This window comes from Spodoptera frugiperda, chromosome 16 (genome assembly GCF_023101765.2).
Source record: "Spodoptera frugiperda isolate SF20-4 chromosome 16, AGI-APGP_CSIRO_Sfru_2.0, whole genome shotgun sequence".
Classification (NCBI taxonomy): domain Eukaryota; kingdom Metazoa; phylum Arthropoda; class Insecta; order Lepidoptera; family Noctuidae; genus Spodoptera; species Spodoptera frugiperda.
In genome coordinates this window covers 7,821,250-7,840,855 of record NC_064227.1, presented here as the reverse complement: position 1 = coordinate 7,840,855, position 19,606 = coordinate 7,821,250, and the positions used below count along the sequence as shown (strand labels likewise).

The 19,606-nt window shown below is 34.1% G+C and overlaps 1 protein-coding gene across 1 annotated transcript; it reads left to right on the top strand.

Moving 5' to 3' along the window:
- Positions 1 to 5,825: 5,825 nt before the first annotated feature.
- On the top strand, positions 5,826 to 18,955 carry LOC118281900 (inhibin beta B chain). Its single transcript, XM_050699526.1, has 5 exons — positions 5,826 to 6,323; positions 16,670 to 16,776; positions 17,137 to 17,355; positions 17,929 to 18,204; positions 18,658 to 18,955. Exons 1-5 carry the CDS (start codon positions 5,999 to 6,001, stop codon positions 18,811 to 18,813), a joined length of 1,083 nt encoding a protein of 360 aa, XP_050555483.1. The 5' UTR covers positions 5,826 to 5,998; the 3' UTR covers positions 18,814 to 18,955.
- Positions 18,956 to 19,606: the final 651 nt, after the last annotated feature.

The following is a 19,606-nucleotide window of genomic DNA, read 5'->3' as shown; positions in this document are numbered from 1 at the left end:
AGCTAAGTTATACCTGAAAAATAAACTCTCCAATGGTGAGAGAATTTAATAAATCATCATCATTGTGTTAGTAATTGCATTAAAAATTAAGAAAAGCAGAGGTGGGAGACACTAAAACTAAATAATAAAAAGGAGTGGTGGAAATCCATCATCAGATAACACACACACACAACGTCACGCCTTTTATCCCCAAAGGGGTAGGCAGAGGTGCACATTACGGCACGTAATGCCGCTATACAATGTACACCCACATTTCACAATTTGTGTTATAAGTCCCATGTAATAGGGGGTGAGCCTATTGCCATATACTGGACACAATTCCAGACTCCGTGCTACTACCGAGAAATTATCGAAAATCCGAAAAAAGCCGAGTAATACTTTGCCCCACCCGGGAATCGAACCCGAGACACCTTGTTCGGCAGTCGCACTTGCGACCACTCGACTAACGAAACAGTCAATCATCAGATGAGAAGCAGTTAAATCCAGAAAACTTCTAAACCTAATGCAATGAACTTGTAAACTACAAATATTTATCTACTTATGTGTCAAAATAATTAGCTACAGTTACCAGTGTTAAGGAAAATATGCTATTTTTGAGTTCAACGACATTTTCACCGCTGGCCGTACCTTTAACATTGACGATCAAATAATTTTCCATAACTTAAGGACTATGACTATTTATTTACATTTAGGTAACAACTAAAAACATATTTATTTATATTGATACTTAATTTGTTGTCAAATATAACTGGTAAGATAAATGGCGTCAATTAATTTACCTTATTTACAAATATTCTAGATGGGCTAAAGCTTAGGTCCTATTGACTAAATCAGAAAACGAATAATTTGAGTTGTAAAAAGACAATTTAAAGTATAAATATTTTATGCACACACACTATTATCCTTAAACTAATTCTTGGTCCATAAGTATTAACTTATTTTTCTAACTAATGTTATAAACATGAAAGTTTGTGTATATTTGTTACAGGTATAGATTATGGTCTGGAATAACAGACAGGATACTTATTATCACATAGAAACATGAGCGAAGCTGCAGTCAGAAGCTGGTTGGTAATAAATACTCTACCTGTGTACGTAAATAAGATAGTAAGACCATTCCAAAAAATATTGCTCCAATTATTTTTGGGCATTTTTAAGCGTGCTGTGGATGCGTGCTATGAATGGCTTCCTTACTATCTTCCTCGCACAACTACATAGCTGAATATCAGTGGAAAAGGTCACATCGTTACATGGCTTAACTATTACATCTTCGTAGTATAACTAAATAGCACACCATTTTTATCATTACATTAGAAGTTAGCACACGCTGAAGGAGACCTACTCTCTAGTAGAGATTGAAGATGGCTAAAGAAAAAGGAAGAAAACCCCTCCAATGTCTAGATTTGGACGTCAGGTACATAAAAGGACGGTCAAGAAACTCTGTGACATAAACTGCGGTTTCCCCGAACCCTCTGGTAGCAATTATGAAGATGATTATTACTGTATTTGTACATTAATTCATATAAAAATGTAAATAAACGATTTGCAGTTGCCATTGGCTTATGGATTTACTGTAAAATGATAGATGTTTGGTATTGCTATTTGAACTTACTGAAGTCATTGACTCCTCGTCTTAATCACCGATATTTGTTTATTTTTTACCAGCTTTCATAGATTGTGAAGATCAGACTTAGTGACTCAGAATGTGATCAGGTAGTGCCTTAAATTTTAAATTGTACGCATAGTACGAGTAGTATATTGTACGTATACATACCGTACAGATAGTAAATTAAATGCATCAAATATAATTGATTAATGAAAATCATTTGTAACATAATATACTATGAGTTTTAAGCAAAATATGTCTTCTGGGTAGAAAATACTGAATTGTAGCTAATGTATAATATATATGCGACATAATTATATGTCACATTTCACAAGAGAATTTGGCGAAATGCGATTTTAAAATTCTTATTACAATGAGAATCAGCAATCACAGACAAAACCTAGTAGGTAAAATACGAGCAAATATTAATAATTATTGTAATAATTGCTTGATCTCAGGAGCAATGAATTTTCATAAGTAAGAATGACATACAAGTTGAATGGACTGTAAATATACTGAAGAAAAATAAATGTTACGAGGTTGTTTACTTGTCAATCATACATATTATGTGTATATGTATATAATCAACTACAAATTAGCAGCTTGCTTTTAGGTGCTTGAATGAATAATTTTTGTCAAATAAGACGTGGAAAAGCCATGTATTGGTATAAATGGGCTCGAACTAATCTTTAATCAGCCAATTTTAATGACTTTTTCTTAATGATTACATGATTATTTGTTTAGTAAATGGATTAATCTTTTAAATTAAATTAAACTATGTAACTTTTTATGAAAAGATTAGGTGCAGGGTTGGTACTCTACCAGCGTATTTGTATTGTATGACTAGTTGCATGATAGTGGTAGAAGTTAAATAATTATGTACCTGTGCATGCAATCGTAGGCAGTGCTTTAATTTCTGTTTACCCCTTTGCCACAAAGGTATGATGTAATGATCTAGGAACGGTATGTATTTTAATTATACTATATTGATTTTAAAGCATACTGATCTATACTAGGTATTTATTCTATGCGAAAACGCAACTTTAACATCGAAATCCAAGGTTACAAAACCAAAACAAGGTTAAAAGCGTGTTTTCATCCCGCGAAATCTTTATTTTCTTTTACTAATTCGTTTGTCTGTCCATCTGATACAATAGCATAACATTTTGACGAACACCATCTACATAACATATAGAAAAAAAACTTTGATAATGGTTAGCAAAATACCGCGGCTAAGGAAGTTACTATCTGGGGCAAATATATCGCGCAAAGTGACTTGCAATTTCATCATCTTTTGGTCTTGCCGTGGGTGGGAAGGGCCGGTTTGAAGGTAACAGCTGCGCACGAGTGTATCCACTGACATACTTTTAATATTTGTATTGCAAGGATTTATGTGTATAATGTCAATAGATATTTATATCTCAGTAAATCTGGACATTTTTTTGCTTATACGTTTTGTGGGCACAAAACTTGTGTACATTATTTTTTTAAGTATTTTTATTGAAAATGATTTTATAATAAAATTACGAATGCACAGTCATAGTTGCTGAACGATTGGTTCTTCTTAGAGCTATCTAAGCATTATAATTTTTAGGCTACTCCAAGGCTGTGGCTCATGAGGAAGAGTCGCTCTGTTACTCGAAACTAGTAGATCTTTTCACAGTACATTTACGTGAGTAAACCGTTATTATCGGTTAATTAAGTATGTCTTACGATAGTTAATTACAAAAATATATTTTCTATAAGTATACGAATACTAAACCGATTCCCGAACAATAACCCTTAAATTCCTAACCTCCAAAAAGCCGGCAACGCACTTGTAACGCCTCTGGTGTTTCAAGTGTCCATGAGCGGCGGCGATTGCTTACCATCAGGTGATACATATGCTCGTTAACCGGATTGTTTCATAAAAAAAAATGAATAAATTAAAGTAACTTTTTAGAAAATTATTTTGTAAACTTTTTAAAATATTTCTCATGACCTGACAACATTTTTAAAATGTAATAAATAGTTTCCATTAAAAATATTAATTAGTTATTTCGTATACTTTAGCCTTGTGGTAATATAAAATGCTTCATTTTCGTAGTGATAAGTTTCATTGATAACGCGAACAGCCTATCAGAGTGGGCGATTCGAAATAGGCGGTTCCGAATAGGAGTTGCTCTTCATTGGAGATTGGGGATTGGTCAGCCAAGACCTTGGTGGATCATTAGGCTTCTGCCTAACTACAAGGTGTTATTATTGCATGGGTATCTACAACCACGTGGTTGTTAGGATAGGTAACAAGCACGTGGTCTTTGGTTCACGCACCGGGTTGGATAAAGTAGTTACCTATTAATGGGAATGATGACAGGGTATGGTAATTAAAGATCAGTCATATGTACGGTCAGTAAGTTAGATAAAGAATAAATAATGGTAGATAGTTAAAGATAAAACTGCGATTTTAGAAAATGCTTCTTTTTTAATTGTTTTTTAAAACATGTGAAACGTTTTTATTTAAAGTTGTCTGCATTTATTTCAATTAATCCTTAATTAGGCAATTTTGGAACAACAATTGCTACGAGTCTTACATACCTCTTTCGCTTCATCAACAGTCATCAATCTTTTTATGCATGCTCGTAGGTTAAGAGTACTTTAATCACTAAAAACTTTCATATGAGTAGAAATTTCGTTGTGTGACCGAATGCCGTGTCGGTTACCGGAGGCCCAATAACACCCCTTCCCAATTTTCCCAATCCTCGATTCCCCAACAACCCTTAAATTCATAACCCCCAAAAGGCCAGCAGCGCATTTGTAACGCCTCTGGTGTTTCAAGTGTCCATGGGCGGCGGCGATTGCTTACCATCAGGCGATCCGTCAGTTAATCCGTGATCATGGCGCTTGCAACAGTGCCGAAATATCGGAAACTCATCGAAGTGAATAAACATGGTAAATATCCCGTCATAAGTTCTAATAATAGTGTTAGTGACCATGTCAGTTTAAAAACTTATATCGTCTGATCGTTTTCCGATTTATACCATAAAAATAATGTGTACAAAAATTCTAAAACTTTGAACCACATTCCATTCAGTACAATCAGAACACCGACTCTATAAATAGCTGTTTATCTACCAAAACTTTACTATGGGGTTGCAATTAAACTTCAACCCCGGACGTAGCTCTACTACGGAACTGACACGATAAGTAACTCTACATAGAGTCGATAGAGTCAGTAGAGTCCGGTTTGTGTATTACCATATTGTCTGATATTGCTTGACCTCATTATCCGGTGTGAGTTTGTTATGAGAGGGAGCGAGGAGGTCTTGGCGATGATGAAATTTGTTCAGGGAGGGTCATCATTAGTCATCTACTGTATCTTATTTATATGTACCTACAGTTGAAACGTGTCTTATAATTGTTGTCTAGTACATTGCGTATGATATGAAACTGTAAGTAAAAAAGCAAAAAATATTTTTTGATCTACGAGTCGACGAGGAAATTAACTGCTTGGCTGAAAATTTGGCTGGCAGCGTCGCCACGTTAATGGCAAGAAGGCAAAACTAAATTAGATTAAAAAAATATATTTAGCCTTAGATTTAAGCTCAGGAATGGGTGTACTTTTTATTCGGCCAAGATTTGTAAAGGCTCGAGCTGTTTAGAATACATAGAAAGCTTATATAGATACCTTATATTCTCCAATAAGAATTTGATTGCACGATTGGTGCGGTGACTGGCAAACCGACTGCCGCGTAACGTGTAGCGGACTCGAGTCCCGCACGGAGCAACTTTTTGTGTGCGTAACAAATTGTTGTTTTGTATCTGAATGTGATACGAATGATGTGAACTTGTACATTATGTTTGTAAACCACACACGGCACAGAAGAAAATCATAGTGTACGTCAAAGGTATAAAAAAATCAACAGATCATAAACCATTATTCAATTACCAGAATACCCAATAATATACCTACAGCCCCTATTATAAATAGTAAATCGCTTCCGCCTATCACTCAAACCCACACCCTGTAACTTCAACGAGGTGAGACTTTGTCCCAAGATATGACTAGACAGAGACGGAGCGACAAACATCAAAACAACATCAAAAGCTCCACACAATCGTAAACAAGAGGAAAACACAATAAGGGACAGTGAAACCGACGATTTATGATGCGCCGGCGCACGCAAGTCCATTGTCCACCGCTCGACCTCCGGGGAACAATGCTCCGATAAAACATGAAAAAAAAAATCTCAACGGAACACCCCCAGAGAGCGCGAGCCTGCGCGTACGCATCGTATATTAATCCGTGTATTTTTTCACGCGTGTCAGTTGCGCGCCTAACGTCGCCGTCACCGCACGCATGCGTCTCGATCTCCTCTACTATTTCAATTGTCTGCGTCGTAGGAATTTACCGCGATGGGTAAATTACTGAGTGTGATCGTGTTTATACTAGTCAGTAGTTGTTTAAGTTTAAAAGGGGAGTTGTTAGGGAGTTACTGTGCTAATTGCGCTAATGGAGACCTGAGTGTGACTGAGTTGACTCAGGCGCGGATAGAGTTCGTGAAACAGCAGATTCTGAAGAAGTTGCGGCTGAGTAAGAAGCCGGCAGTGGCCCTGCCAGTGAACAGCCTGCCGATGCCAGTAGCGCAGGGTCAGACCCTGAGCGAAGGAACCAGCAAACCACCGGAGTTCGATGACTATTACGGTCGAACTGAACAGAAGATCATATTCCCAGTTGAAGGTAAGATACTTTCTCTAGTAATTTTAAACTCTAGCATATTATTTTTACTCTGAAATCTTTATTATATTATTTACTAGCCGCCCCAGCGTCGCATGGGTGCAATGGTGATATATTATGCATGTATTATACATATAAATCTTTCTCTTGAATTACTCTATCTATTAAAAAAACCGCATCAAAATCCGTTGCATAGTTTTAAAGATTTAAGCATACAAAGGGACATAGGGACAGAGAAAGCGACTTTGTTTTATATTATGTAGTAACTATGTAAAAAGATTTGTCTTGTAAAATTCACTAAGATGGATAGTACTGAAATGATTTACGTTTAGAAATGCTATAATGCTAACAGACTGGTTAGAGACAGATTGCTAATGCATTAATTTTATCATTAAGCAAGTTTTGCGCGCGCATACAATTAATAATGCCTTTTATTTCATCGTTTTTAAATATTGACACAGGTTTTTTAAACGACTGTTTTACGAGTTCTTTTTTATATGAATGTTCAATATTTATTTAAGTAATCAATCTGATTAATATCTTTGCTAATTAGATTTATACTCTTTCAAAGTATTATGAATAACTGAATGAATTTAATTATTTAATTTAATGAATCGCACTAATATTACGTATAATGTGAAAGTTTGTTTATTTGGATATTTATCCGTTAATCACGTTGAAAATGTTGAACGGATTTTAATGAATTTTGGTATACAGACAGGGTATGAGCTGACTTGGGTGATAGGATAATTTTTATCCCACCGAAACGCGAGCGAAGCTGCTGGCATAAGCTAATATACCACAGACCCATTTTAATCCCCCAAACGGTAGACAGAGATACACATTTGCAATGTAACAACCACTTTTCACCACTTATGTACCTTTTATATTATGTACTATGTTAGTTTATGTTATTATAACAGGTGGTATAATATTTTGATCTCCACGTAACTGGTTATGCGGCGCAGGTGTGACCATTGAGTTTATATTCCTTTTATATTTCATGCAAAGTTGAGGAGAATAAACCTACTTATAATTTAGAAATTAAATAATTAGAAGCATCTGCTTTATTTGTTGTATAAAAAAATGTTTAAATATTATATATAGGTATGATTTGTTTTATTTGTTACTGCAGAATAAATAAATATAATAATAAAACTAAATAATTTGTATTTATATTTCTAAAATGTAAAGTACAAAAATATATCTTAAATAAGAATAGATCTTTTTGTGAGTTTATTTATAAAATACCTAAAAATAATAGTAAAACATATGTAATCTTCCTACAAATACGTATATAATATATAAACACTAGGTAACTAGGTCTCACAAGTAGGTCTAGCAATAATGATGTAACAATCACATGCAGTTACAGATCGTAGTAACAGTCGCGGGCGGGAATCGAACTTTGTACCGTCCGTTGCACGACATAGCAACGTGCTATAAAGAATGCAAGAATGTGATATTTTTTGCAAACATTAACAAAAAACATAAACATGCACTTTGGTCAAACAATTCTGTGTCGGAAAAATATTAATTATGTATGTCACTTGAGATGAAGATTTTGTTTTAAGTATATAATGTCTAATAATCATAATTTTTAATACGTGTTCGATGAGTACAAAGTCCAATGTTCGATTTCTTAATAAGATAAAATAGTACTGACATTATTTTATACCAAACATTTTAAGCGTTCAAATAAATTTCTTGCTTTTTGTGAGTGAGGTTACCGGAGACCCAATTACCCCCCTTCCCAATCGCTAATTCCCCAACAGGCCTTAAATTCCTAACCCCCAAAAGGCCGGCAACGCACTTGTAACGCCTCTAGTGTTTCAAGTGTCCATGGGCGGTGGCGATTGCTAACCATCAGGTGATCCGTCAGCTCGTTTACCGGCTTATTTCATAAAAAAAATATACAAGTCAAGTATTAAATACTTTAAATGATTGATGATAAAGAAGTTTGCTTATCTGCCCACCTCTTGTAGTAAAGCAGGCGTGATGTGTATATTATGTTTTTTTAATTAAGATCACGGAACACGCTCCCAGCGTGCGAATAATTATTTTTAACCTAAGGTTATGACATGACCTCAATTTAATACAAACAATAATGAGTATTTTTAATTAAGAAGTTTTTTGATAATGAGCTTGTATACTATACATAATTATTAATTATCATGAATGGGTGGTTTTCCATCAGAGATGTGCTATGCTACGTTGCTGTGGATACGTTTGGCTTCCACCAATCATATTCATTGGTACATATAGCTTAGTACTGGTGGAAACGGACTCAGCTAAGCTATGTTTTACCTATATGGAAAGATGCGTGTTATGGATGTGAGCTATGGACGGTTTCCAGAATATTTTGTTTTGACCCCATCTCCCTCGTTCATGTAACAATTTGCTGCCAGTAAACGACAACATACATTAATAAATTTTATAGCTAGGCCTGTAGCGGAATGTATAGGATCGTTTGTTATAATCTCCAGGTTGGAGATCACAATTTAAACTTTTTTGAATGAAATAATTTAAAAAACTAGTTTGTGTGAAACACCGTTTTGTGAATAATTTTGTTTACAAATCACCTCAAAGGTCCTTCAACTTTGTGACCGTATTTTGTAGAAAACGGTGAATGATAATTTATTATACATAAATATAACTAGTTCCGTTCATCCGTTGTTTGGTTTATTATGTATGTATGTATAATACATAACGGTCTTGTGGTATTGAGTTCGATAACCGGGTCGGAAAAATTTGGTACAATATTTTATAAATAGATATGCAGTATTTTAGGTAAATTATATTTATTTATTTAACTCTTTATGCACATTAATGTGTACACAAGGTGGGCTTGTTGTGAGTTTTCTACCAGCCAAACCAGTGGTAGGTGATATTTTTAGATTCTATTACTTTTTTTAAGTTATACTGAAATTTGAAGCATCCTTATATTACATAAGATATATTTTAGCTTAAGTGTAAGAAGTGGGTTTCGTTACGTCACCTCATTACCGATAAAAACCATAACATTACGCCAAGCAAATCTAATAATAACTTCTTTGATATAAATAGAACCATTGTTTATATGCTAATTACTTAATCAGTTAATCAGTGGTGGCTGGTGACGTGAGCACTGATTTAATATCAGTCGTACATACGTCACTGACCAGCTGATTTGCTGTTCAGTGGCTCAGTCCGAAGCGGATTTCCCGAAATTTTTATCGTTTGTTTACTATGAATCACTATGTGTTTGTTAGTTTGGTTGTCTGTTGGTTTAGGTCTAGGTTCGAGTCAACTTTGTGTGACTTTATTTTGACTTTAAATTTATCTTCTTATCTCGGTAAACAGTTATGTTAGTAAGTTGATTTGAAAGTATGATTGTACGTTTTAAGATGTAATTTTTTTTTCTGAGAGGCGGTAATTTTTTATTCGTAATTTTTTTTTATAACACGAAGTGTTGCTCCATTTTGGAATCGAATTCGCTTCACATTGCACGGCAGCTAGAATGCCCAGCCACCGCACCAGCCTTGCAGTCGATTGTATGATATTGCTATTCTATTTTGCTTTCAAACATTTCATCATCATCATCATCATCAGCCGAGAGACGTCCACTGCTGAACAAAGGCCTCCCCATTAGTCCTTCAAATACTTCAACCTTTTTACAATTTATTGTTAGGACACGCGTAAGATCTTTGCATAAGGCTTAACATAAAATAAATTATTTTATTACATTATACTATGTTAGGTATAGGCATCTTGTCTTTTTACAGATTACAAAGGGTAGAATAAAAATATAACAAAAAATATTATGTATAATAAGTCATAACATTAAACATTACATAAAATATGTAGATATATTATAATCACCATTATTCAACATATCAAAATTTTTTTTATACATAATTTTTATTTTATTATAACATAAACTGAAACACATGTGAATATTTTCATTATCTTTCAGATAAATGTCAGTTCCTGACCCATATATCTTTATATATCTTTGTATATGTTACAAATATTTACTACTTTGTTGTAAAATAGGTAGATTGTGAGTTTTCTGATAGTAGCCACTATGAGTTGAGACGCAGTTTTACTTGATTATTTATACTACGAATACGATATTGTTTTTTTTCATTTTGATATGACGTGGAAAGTTATTCTATAGGTATTTTTTGATTGAGTTTTAATTTCATTCTATAATATATGAATCTATATAAATCTTCTATACCGTAAAACTGGGTGAATATAATTCAAAGGGTGCATAGATACAGGAAAATAAATGTTGGGAAAATGTTATAACATCTATTCACCCCATTCCTGTTATTCATCCCGTTTTACCGTATTTAAATTAATATATCAAGCTACTGTTAACAGTAACACAAAGATTTTGTAGACTTTTTGCAGTTTTTTAGCAACAGGGTTTTATTTACACCTAAAATAGGTTTTGACTATATCTCTTGTTATTGTGAAGAAATGTGGATTGTAATATATAATTTATTTTTAAACTTTGCGCTATACTAGAGTTTCTCTTGCATCGTGAGTCCGTTTACAAATAGATAGACTAATATTTAACGTCTAAGCTATGATTAAACTATAATACGAGTACGCCATCATTACCTCGAGACGTTATACATTATATTATAACCATGTATTATAACACCAAGAATGTGTCTAATCATAACATTATACGATTATATATAAATATATATCACAGATAGCATTGTGCATTAGTTATACTATTACTCATAGTTTGTTAATTGCCCGTTTACAGTGACCTGTGTGCAATTACTCGCTTCAAGTCTTCCTGCTTTCTCGATAACATAATTATTATATTACATTATGGTTGCTGAGAAAATTGACGGGGAAATGTTAGTCTTTGTTAGCCAGTTATAATATAGTTAGGGGGTGAAATTCACACATAATATTTAGGGTGCTTTCTACCAGAGATGTGCTATGCTACTTTGCTGTTGATGCGTTAGTAAAATTTTGTACGCTTTCCAAAGCAAAATACAGCAGGATCTCTTTATGTATAGCAGTATACCCATACACAAATAAATACTTTAACTTTGGCTTCCACTAATCATATTCTTTGGTGCATATAGCTTAGCACTGGTGGAAAAAGACTCAGCTAGGCTATGTTTTTTATAAAAAAGATACTATTGGTGGCTCGATGGCTGTATCGATACATAGCATACATTGAGTTGCGCATCTTCCAGGCACAGCTACATAGCTTAGTATTGGCAGAAACGGTCGCATAATTTCACAGCTTAGCTAGCATCTTCTTAGCATAACTACATAGCACAAGTCAATGGTTAAATAAAAATAAATGAACGATGTTTTGAAATAAATACTGGGTTTCTTACTTCGATGATGACTAGAAAGATGAAGATTTCAGATGGGTAGATACATAATTATATTTTGAGCGCATCTCATCCTTTTATAGCTATATTTATGTCAATTTAAACAATTTCTTTGTATTTTTTACTTCTTCTTTGAAGTGTTGCCGAAAATTTACACAAAGTTCACGAATGAAAAAATTACACCCTTCGGTTCCTAAGCTTGTATTTTTCCATTAATTAAAAATAAAATATGACACGGAACTGTATTTTAATTAATATCAATATCGAAGTGGGACGGGAGAGGTAATAAAAAACTTGGTTAGTTTGAACCCTGAACTGTCACTAATTAAACTAATTTGAATGTTATCAGCTGTTAACGGAGTCAACTGATAAACCCTCTTACTGAGGCCATTCATCAGTAGTAATTACGACTATATTGGGCTTATAACATTAAAATAAGTGCGCCGTAGTACGCGTAGCCGGATTCTAAAAATTACGTAGCACGCGTAGCAGGATTGTAAAAATCTCGTAGCACTCGTAGCGGTATATTCGAAGTTTCGTAGCACTCGTAGAAGGATTGCAAAAAAACGTAGCGTTTTTGTAGCTTATATATTATTTATTTAACTTGGCTGTGAGTTTATATTGTCTCTTTTTTTAATATAAGAAAAGATGAAGGATTAAGATGATTGAATATAGTCGTGTATTGGCCGCAAATGTTGGAAAGCATTTGGTAATCATTGGTTTCTGAATCATTGACGTTCAAAAGTGCTTTCCTGGTCTATTTGAAATAACTAATTTTGAGTTTGACTTTGGAACATAAGAGATGAAAATAAGTTCAACTCTGTCTAATACGTCGAGGATTAAAATTAATTTTATTTTATGTAATTCACTATTTAAAAACGATTTCTAAAATAAATTAATTATTAGCAAAGCTAAACAACTAAAGCTATTTATAAATCCTAGAATCTAATAAACAAACCACGTTTAAGATTTAACTGTGCTCTTTAAGTAAAGTATCCCGTTTATCTATTTAGCACCTATTCGTGATCACGCGCAGCTCGGCTGTCGTACGATAAACGTGACCTCCCCCGTAACCGCTCAGTTGATATATTTGTAATAAGAACAAAAATTCATTGTAAAAAAATGTCTGTTTGGTGATAATTGTGTGTGGAACTTTCATTTGTGTAGAATTTGGACTACAATAGGTTCAAAATATATGTTTGATTTGGAGAAACCAAATAATCCTTTTGCTAGTCTATCTAGGAGACTTTGGCGGCTTATGCTCAGCGGTGGATGATGACCATGTCATTTTGTAAGCCTCAGATTTTATGTCACGTCTACTGTGTGTCCGAAAAAAAATTGCATAAAATTTTATGTAGAAAAGTGGGTGTACTTTGTACAGTGGCATTATGTGCCATAATGTACACCTCTGCCTACCCCTTCGGTGATAAAAGGCGTGACGATCCAACATTTTTGTATCGAGAGACAGAAATGAATCACTAACTAGACAGTTACTAGTACCTTATATATAATAATGAATTGACAATTCTATAATATATGTATAGCCTCTCATGAGAACACAAACATGACTATGAGTAATTGTATAGTATATAAAATCTCAGTAATATCATAATGAGAGCCAATTAATACTGTTTACCTCGAAAACGAATAAAAACTCTTCAGATAAACAAACACACAAGTAAATAGTTTTATCTAATTAATTAAATATAAGTATTTACTAGAAACGAGAATAATATTGACAGTATAACCGCCATATAAATTATCTTTTTAAACGAAAATTCTTCTGTAAATAAGGAAGTTGAAAGATTATTCGAGTATATAGGTTTTTGTTACTGGGGCTTATAAACAAATGATGTGTGATATAATTATCAGGGGTAGGTATTTCCAAATGATGTTGAGATGAATTCGGTGAAGATTTATTGTAAAGTTGATATAATATTCATAGTAGTATTGTACATTCTTTTAAATTGTTTTGAAGAATTAAAACTATAAATACTACAGAAGGTAATGAAAAATTATACTGAACTAGCAAACCCAGCGAACTTCGTTTCGCCACCTGCTCTTTTTTTTTTTAATTTTCTTTGCTATAAACATCACGGAACCCGTTACCTTTCCATCGAATGCAAAACCGTGGAAATCGGTTCGTGCGATCTGGAGTTATAGCGTCAGGAAGGAAAACCCGACTTATTTTTATATAATAGATATTTGACATTTATTATACAGTTTTTTTTAAGGGGAAAATCATGTAATTACTTCTCCCGTGGAGAAAGAGGAAGTGTCAGACTCTTACTGACTAAAAACCACTCCGTTCCTACTCATGCTTTTCGAGCCGGAGCCCCGGTAAACCCGCTAGGTAGTTCGCAGCTCCAGATTCGTTTACACCTAACGTTTTTATAAGAACAGAAATTTAATTAAGGAGAATTTTAATACAAATATAGAGAAGGAGGAAATTCAATGAGTTCTTTGTATAGACCTAATAACTTTTTTTAAAGGGGGGAAAATCATCCAATGTCTTCTCTCGCCTTGGGCGAGGCAAGAGGGAGTTTCAGACTCTTACGGACTAAAAATCACCCCGTCCCTACTCCTTCCTTTTTCCATGCTTTTCGAGCCGGAGCCCCGGTAAACCCGCTAGTAGGCCGCAGCTCAACTCAAAATAAGAAGGAAAAAGTGAATCAAACATTACTGTAACTACACAACAAGTTTACGTTTTAAAAATATAATATAATTATGTCAATGTCCTTTTCATAGCGATGTTTTTTTAACCCGACCTCTCAATCTTTGTTAAGCAGTATTTTTAGCAACAAATGCAAGTCACATTTCGTTTTATACCTATATCAGAGCAACCAGCAGGTTAACCTACACCAATTTGTCAACACTTTTCATTGTATTTTCGACCAAATATCAAAACAATAAGGTTGGAAATTGAACAAAGAAATTTGACAGAAACGGGAAGGTTGATCTGCTGGTGGACACATTGTCTTAATTGACTTGCATTCTTCTTGCAAGTACAGAGATCAAAAACTTATTTATTACTTTATTTATATTACAAACAGGTACTTGTTATTGACCTTACTACATTGCTGTGACATCTCCGTATCGGTTATTAATTGTACAGACTTCAGTGGACCGTTATCAACAGTTACCGGATACTGCAATATCGGGAGATCACAATATCGTGCAACGTTTGGACTTTGATATTCTTAATGAAAGTGTTGGCTGACTCATGGCCGTTTTATCATCGTTTCTTCTAATTGTAGCACGGATTTTAATATTGGGGAATTTGAGCTGAGCTTACATTGAGTCACTGGTAAATATGTTTTACATTATAAGCGTAATGCAATAATTATTTATAAAATAATTGGCTCCAATTATCGTTAAATAACTTCCACTAAAGTTATAATTAACTTCATCTGCCGCTTGTCACGTATATTTTATCAAACAATAAACATATTAAATCCGTCCGAAGCCTTTGATTGATTGGACCATCAAAATGTTTATGTTATTATATTTATTCAAGTTAATAAACAATTATTTTTATATATTCTTATTTATTGTGAATAATAAAAGAGTATAGTAGCCGTTTTGATAACGTACCTACACATGTTCATCTGTTATCGCGTGGAATGCCCCAAGGGTCGCTCCTTGGTCCAATTAACATAGGTCATTTTATACCGTGTGTATTTCACGTACCTAACACATTGTTAATGTTCTTTACTTTGTTTTAAACAGGTATATATATTTAGTTGCTTAGTAATATTTGACCTTAGGCTTAGATACCAAAGTACGATAAAAAAAAGAATGTTGTAAATATTTTTGTTATTTGAAAGTGTAAATTGCCAAGTGTTTGAACTATTGTTCGTCGTTGTTACTGGGCGGTTTTGACCTCTCAAAATACGATTGTATTCTTATCATTTAAATAAACATAACATTACTTTTTATTACCCAAAGATGAAGATATTATGGTATAATACTACCGGATATATTACGAATGTTTTGTTGTAATAATATCAAAGAAATTAAATTGTAAAAATTTAGCGACTAGACGGTATCAAATACCTGGTTTCAATAAATTTAGAACTTGAATAATGGACTAGTGATATTTAAAAAAAAATCAATAATACTTTAGCTCTAGACTCTTCCCATCGAAAAAAGTCCTTGTGCATCATACTAAATTAATTAATTTGCCATATAAACACGTACGTGTTTAATTAAATTTAGCTACAGATTATTTTTAAATTACTGCAGTTATGGCTATTTTAATCTTATAATTGATTAACTAATATTGATTGTTATTTAATTTACTGTTAATATTTTTAATTGACCATATAGATACATTATTATTTAATTATTCTCTAATCTAACGCACGTGTAGTTACTCGTACAAATTATAGATTGTTCAAGGGCTTATCGATATGCGTATAACTCGATAGTATTATAATTATTACTTTGAAACTATAAAGAAAGAGAGAGACAGAAAAGATAGGATGAGATGAGATAGCAGATTTATGCAATTAGGTACCATGACAACGTACAATCGTGCATATGCAACCATGATTGCACGGTTGGGGCGATGACTGGGTAATCGTCTCCCAAGTAACATGTCTCTTTGTGTGATCCACAAATTGTTGTTTCGGGTCTGGGTGTCATGTGTATGTTAACTTGTATGTTTGTAAACGCACCCACGACACAGGAGAAAATTCTAGAGTGGGCCACAGTAAAAATACTAGATGTAATTAGTGGCATAATATAAATCATAACCAAAATCAACAAATAAAACTGCTGTGGTTGAATGTCAAGCTTGTATTGTCCAGCATGATTTCAAACCCAAACTTAACCTGCTTATTGCAAGTTTTTGTTGTATTTCTTTAATAGAGACAGTCTTAATCTTGTCTATCGCTGTTAAACATATCCAAGATACTTAAAAATTCCACTAGTTATTCGGAATGTCTAAATTTTGTTCATATCAAGTCTAAACCTGTTTCTCTATCTTTCCAGGAGAATGCCTGACGTCAGGGAGGTATCCCTTCAAGTGTCTGCAGTTCGAGCTGCCGCCTGATGTGGAGCCTGAAGATGTCAACGTGGTCGAGTTGTGGTTTTATAAGGTATGTGTACTATTGTTATATTTTGGTGTTCTTTGCTATTAACCCTGATGAGGTACCGTAACTACTAGGAGTCTTCATACAGAAAGGAAATTACTCATATGACTTAAATGAAACTACAAGTAGTATTCGTCTATAAAGCGTAACGACCTATTTCGCTCATTTTTCGTATATCATCACCCAAGATTATAATAAATATGTAGATTAAATTAAGTCATAAAAGGTTTCCCCATACGGTATATTTAGCAATCAGCTGATTTATACTTATATGACAGATTATGATACAGGCCCTAACTTTAAATATAGTGAAGACCATTTTGCTGGATAATTTTATTATTGGGCAACAAAAAAACCTTTTTTTAGGAACGTGACCCACTAGACGAGTACAACCAGACCTTCGTGATATCAGAAGCAGCTCACTGGGACAGTCAGCAGCAGTTCAAGAAGACCAAGCCTATAGCCATCAAGGAGACCAACATTGGTGAAGGCTGGGTGAGGGTGGAACTGGCGTGGGCAGTCAGGGTGTGGCTCGAAGGCAGGGAGCGGCTGCACACGCTGCACGTCGCTTGTAGAACTTGTCAGGTAAATGTCTGAGTTGATATATTCCTTTTATTTTTTCACAAAGTAGAAGAATATTTACAATCGCGTAATTACCTCTGGTAGTAAATCAAATCAAATTGAATCACTTTAATGCATCCATAGTGTACAGTGTGGTCTACAATTTAACAGTAATATGTATCCATATGTTTAGTACAGTCGTCTTCTTAAAGATAAAGTAGTATAATACGGTTGGGCCACCAGCTACTGCATAATGTATTGCATGTTTGGACATAGCACGGCAATCTTTTGTATGAGTTACAAATTGTTGTTTTTGATTTGATCTGATATATTTTTTAAATTGTGTTTGAAAACTTACGATACACGAGAAAATCCTAGATTATAAGTACCTATGTACTCTTCTTAGAAAGGCGTAAGAAAAGAGTCGTCGTAAACGGAATGAAATGTGAAAGCTGAAATGTGAGCTGGGTTTGATTCCCTAGTTAGACATCGGCGTAGTTTTTATTTGTAACAATCGCACACACTAAGTTATAATGGTTAAATAACGTACTTTAAGGTTTCGGGTTAAAGTCTTAAATCAAAATTCTTCTTCAACAGCTACGCCGCGCCCCCCTCTCCTTCCACGAGAAACACAGACCATTCCTGGTCCTCTACACCAAGTATGCTGGCAAGAGGCGAAGAGGACGAGCCCTGGAGTGCGGAGCCACCACCAGCGAGTGCTGCAGGGAGCCGCTGTACGTCAGCTTCAAGGAACTGGGCTGGGATGACTGGATCATCAAACCTGATGGCTATCACGCCTACTTCTGCAAAGGGTCTTGCTCTGCGATATCTGCGCTGGCAAATACTGATAGTTATCATCATAATGTTTTAAGAGTGAGTATTCATTTGCTTGGTTGGTTAAATTAAGTGTGAGATTTTGTTCGCGGAATATGGCCGAATGTGTATGGTAACCGTTTTTCTAAAATATCTTAGTTTTCGATTTCGTTTCTGAAATATCAGATTTGTTATTAGGCTAAAATATAAATGTCAGTTTGCAAACCTACACATTTTTAACAACCACATTGAACGGCCCACGGTCTGGTTAAGGCTCGTTAAATTGAAAATTAAAACGTGTATCGTAAACCTTCCCTCTCATGATGATACGATAAACATGTTCAGAAATATTTTTTGCACATTAAACGCCATGGGGTGCAAAAGTGACCGGCGCTACCGGAGGATTTGTCTTCAACTGATTTTTGTTGGCAGTCAATGTATTATGTTACTTTTAATTATCATTACTTTGACTTAAGATTTGGAAAATTTTGCTAACCGCCAATTTCTTTCCAGAAACTCTACTCGACAACTAACAGAAAAGCAGAGTTCAAGCCGTGCTGTGCTCCTACTACGTTCAGCTCTCTACAATTACTCTACATGGACTCTACCAACACCGTCACGCAGAAGACTCTACCAAACATGGTGGTAGAGTCGTGTGGATGTATGTGAGAGTGGATGTTTTATTAGTTTATAGATGAGTGTGGATGTTGCAAGTGTGTTTAGGTGAAAAGTAAAAGGCTGTTGTTTCTAAATGAAAATCATTCATTTTCAAACTAAAGAGTTATCAAACAAAAATATTGAATATTCTGGGATTAATATTTTTTACTAAATCAAGATTATTTATCTATAAAGTTTATAAAACTTATTGCAAAAGACAGAAACCTCTCTAGGTTGACGAATTACAAATTAAAACTAAGATTGGCTACAAAGGCCCGTAGAAATTTAATATTATAGAAGACAATACATTCAACATTTTCTAAAATTTTCTGCTTATTTAACTAAATAGATATGATGACATGTAAATAGATCAAGTATCTAGGTTCAATTAATTACGACAGTCGTTGTGTGATGAATGTGTGGATTGTGTATAAGATGTGTGTTTTTGTGTATTTTGTAAATATTGTGTAGTTTATAAGCCAAATGTGATATTGTGTAAGTGTCCTTACGTAGTTATGGGAGTAAGTGATATAATATGAAATTGTTACGTATTTTACTATAGACGCTTCATATTTCAGTAGATTATTCAAAAGATGTTACCTACATTTTATAACTATCGCGTTTCATTATAAAGCACTTATCATAAAGACATAGGAATGGGATGAATGCAGAATTTTTCAATTTTAATTCCCAATAATTATCAAAAATAATTATTTCGGTCATTCGTAATATGAACTTCGGGTTTAAATAAAAATATAAGAAGTTGCGCGTGTTTTGAAGGGGAAAGATACTTTTGCAGTCTTTT